Below are 4,168 nucleotides of genomic sequence, written 5' to 3' on the forward strand. Positions count from 1 at the left end.
GGCGTGCGTGTGGTGCTGTACCGCGGCGTGTGGTGCTGTACCGCGGCGTGTGGTGCTGTACCGCGGCGTGCGTGGCTGTATCGCGGCGTGCGTGGCTGTACCGCGGCGTGCGTGTGGTGCTGTACCGCGGCGTGCGGTGCTGTACCGCGGCGTGCGGTGCTGTACCGCGGCGTGCGTGGCTGTATCGCGGCGTGCGTGGCTGTACCGCGGCGTGCGTGTGGTGCTGTACCGCGGCGTGCGGTGCTGTACCGCGGCGTGCGGCGTTGTACCGCGGCGTGCGTGTGGTGCTGTACCGCGGCGTGCGGTGCTGTACCGCGGCGTGCGTGGCTGTACCGCGGCGTGCGTGGCTGTACCGCGGCGTGCGTGTGGTGCTGTACCGCGGCGTGCGTGGCTGTACCACGACGTGCGTGGCTGTACCGCGGCGTGCGTGTGGTGCTGTACCGCGGCGTGCGGTGCTGTACCGCGGCGCGCGTGGCTGTACCGCGGCGTGCGTGGCTGTACCGCGGCTTGCGGTGGGCTGTACTGCGGCGTGCGGGGCGGGCTGTGTGGCAGGAGAGCACATGCACAAACCTGGAGGTGGCCGTCTACCAATGCAAAACCGACTCACTTGTCGATGGCAGCAACAGAGTTATGAACTATATCCGTTTTTACTGCACTAGCTAAAAAAAGTACCGACACAAATTTACTAAACGTTCACCTGCACCCTGCAGCCTGGGACGGCTGCAAGCGTGCACGATTGTGTGCCACCATTACAAGGCAATATATCAGTAATACGCGTGCGTCAATTAGAAAGACGCTTGAGAGATACCGGCCATCTACTTTTCCTCCTGCTTCATACAACCGATGCGCTCCTCCCAATCTGCACAAGGGCCGACTGACTGCTCAGTCAGTTCGCAGACAGATGCAGTAGTTTTTGTACACGCGAGCTCTGTTTGTAGTGCGGGCAATCAAATATACACCCAATAAGCAAAACTAACATTTCGCGTTTTCCAAATTTCTCAGAGGCCAAGGTTGCGAATAAAACGCATATGGGGATGATTTCTAATATCCTGTGGCATGTGTTATGACTGACTGATGTCTATTAGTACTCAGAACCTAATAACGCCGAACTCCATAGTATGTTAGGCGGCACATCGCGACGCTGACGCCATGACGTCATTAGTCACGCTATTAGAAAAAGAATGTTCTGCAAATTATTATTGGCAGAAGAAAAAATGATATGCTAACTACTGTCATCCTACTGTAATAACATCATGGCTACGGCTGACGGCGACGGCCTTTTACTACACTTTGCAATGCAGGATAGTGAATACTGTCATGTTGCATTCATGCCCATTTATCATAGACAAGATGTAAGATGTTGTTCGTCTGTTTTTAAAATTGGGTGTAATGCGTTTCCTTCCTTAAAAAGTAATAATATCCTCGAGATATATACTGAGGCTATGCCTTATTTTGGCCTCGTTTCAACTGACATCTGTTTTTAGATCATAACGTGAAAATGGCTGTAAAGGGAAGAGAATGATGTATCCGATGCATTGAGCAAAACCAGACTACAAGTACAATGATGCATTAGAGAGTTGATTTGCAAGTCAATGTGAATGGTAGTTACCAAGGAAAACCGATCTCCAATTAAAAGAATATAAAGTAGTTCATGTAATATAAACATTTTCAAAAGTTTAACAGCTGAAAAAAGTAACCACAAGAATGAATACGTAAAGCCCCCCCCCCCCCAAACTCGAGCCATGCCTGTCTGCTCTGTAGCAAAGTATAGGAGAAGGTCGTAGCCGCGATCATGCAGGGCTATAAGAGTACCTATATACGCGTACACTGTCGTTTATAGTCAAGTAAAACACTTGTGTGACCGCTCCAACGTCCATGAGGCTGCTCATCAAGCAACAGACGTACAAGCTACATAATATAAGGCTGGACCCTAAACTTCCCTCATGATAATAGATCGAAATAAACAGACACTATATATACGCTGATACTATTGTGATACGAAAAAAACCAGCTGATTGGCTAGAAACGTAAATGTTATTCTGAGTACTGCCTGTGTTATTACGTTCCGCGAAAAAATGGACCGTTTTAAAATAGAACCTCTCGAAATCGACAGTACGTTCTATGCATTTTCACTCCCCTTGCTATTACAATCACCAAGCAAAGTTAGTAATACTTTAGTCTGTAGTAGTAAAATTCCTACTGAGTGTGCTATAAGTGAGTGGACTGAAGCTAGTCTCGCCTGCCACCATGTCCGGCTGCATTCACCACTGACAGGGTTGCAGCCACAGCAAAGTCGCTGCAGCTGCCACCAAGTACGCTTCACATTTACTACACATTTCTACAACACTAGACATCGTTACCAATCAGCGGAGTTATATCTGCAGCTAATTAGGCGCCTGCCTGTGTGCTGCAACAAGCCTACATGCATCTGCCACATGTATACGAGCTAATCAACGACAGAGAAGCTCAGCTGTCAACGAGAGAACCACTGCGCGGGCTAGATGATCATTCTCATATGAGAACGAAATGCAACATTCACCTCAACGAATCTACAGCTAGTTAGCATTCACATTAGGATGTGAACTCAAGTTGTTTAAAAAAAAAAATTCACTATTGCAACTTTCGGTATATTGCATAAGTAGCAAGATGCTACGGACAATCCGTAATTACTACTGCCTCTTCAATTATTGGTTGTTTTATTAAGATATAATTCCTCAAGAGTGGCGGATAAGATCCTTTGAACAATCCCTCACCCCTTTATTTATTTTAATCACACATGTATTAGCAACATGCCACACAATAAATCCTCATAATAACGCTGACTGGAGAGCTTGTAATCTCTGTCCACCAACTACTCTGTGATCCTAGCTAAGTTGATTTTAATTAAAACTATAACACTTATTCCGTACTCAAATATTCATGAGCCGTGAATAGCGTCTACGACTTAGCGACTTACCTTTATTAGGTTAACGGCTATACTGGAACATGGTGAGACAACAGTCTTCAGACACCTATCGTGAACCACAAAGTTGCACACTGCAAAAGAAAACAAGAATGCTTTGGTGAGAAACATATCACAACCACACTGGCCTCGTTACTACATCAACCACGATATACACCTATGCATGTTGGGGCATCTTTCAAGTATAATTCTGCAAACGCACGCGCATACTCAAGCAGACTCCCGCACATGGACATAAACAAACAAACACACTGGCTTTAAGCGCTTTCCCTGTGGGTGGTCTGTGACACTTTTAGGCGAGAAGGCTCTCAAAAATCATTTGCAGCCGTCTGTAGACTAAGAAAATAAACAGGCGAATCACTTGTACTTCTTAAGCAATGTTCGTACAACTGCCTCTTCCACAGAGGCTGTCGTATTTGGGTGCTCCTAGTTTATATTCCCTACAGCCGAGATCGGTTTATTAGTATTATATACTGAATCACAACCATGCCAATGATACGCCAAATATAATATCAAACGTAATTGTTATTGCATTATATAAACATCCATGTTATTCTGGCAGCATACCATAGTAAAATTGCTTTTCCATATTCTGATAAGTTGGTGTTATAGAAAGAAAAATGAAACCAAAGTTATATGTACTGTTATTATATATATACAGTATTTCTTATAGCCAAAATTACAAAGCCTGGGGCCATGTGTAAGAATTTCTGTAATTTGTTTGCATTAAATGTTAATAAACAAAATAACTATATTTGAAACACACTGACAAAGAATTTATAAACACATCATAAGATTTTATTTGCTATTGTATCAATAGTTCATATAGCGTCATGATCTAAGGTAATAACTAATCAGGAGACTAAATGTATATATTGCTTTTAACATCTACCGCCGGTTTTAAAATTGATCCTTGCTATAGCTAGTTTAATTTCTCATTCTGGAGTATCCTTCACACACATGAAAATACCAGAATAACTATACAAACTTCAATATTGTAGCACACGTAAAATTTATAAAACAATCTTTCAACATTACATATATAAGCTATCTACATAATATGTAAATCTCGATCATAATAAATACTATCAATTCATAAAACCAGTGTGCACTCACGTTTGTGTAACCATTTGTTCTAGGGCTAATTAATATACACTCACACATGCACGCAAGTGTATGTCAAACAGTTTTGCATGTATATATTAT

At 43.7% G+C, this 4,168-nt stretch overlaps 1 protein-coding gene across 5 annotated transcripts in view; it reads right to left on the reverse strand.

Moving 5' to 3' along the window:
* The window catches only part of LOC106808346 (diacylglycerol kinase theta-like), a 95,552-nt gene that overhangs the window by 49,516 nt on the left and 41,868 nt on the right, over positions 1 to 4,168 (reverse strand). For all 5 annotated transcript variants that reach the window (XM_014811045.1, XM_014811053.1, XM_014811036.1 and 2 more), the window contains exon 2: positions 2,957 to 3,036. In XM_014811045.1, the coding sequence (XP_014666531.1) occupies positions 2,957 to 3,036 (80 nt within the window). The remainder of the gene's footprint in view (positions 1 to 2,956; positions 3,037 to 4,168) is intronic.

Source organism: Priapulus caudatus, unplaced genomic scaffold, assembly GCF_000485595.1.
Source record: "Priapulus caudatus unplaced genomic scaffold, Priapulus_caudatus-5.0.1 Scaffold13, whole genome shotgun sequence".
Lineage (NCBI taxonomy): Eukaryota > Metazoa > Priapulida > Priapulimorpha > Priapulimorphida > Priapulidae > Priapulus > Priapulus caudatus.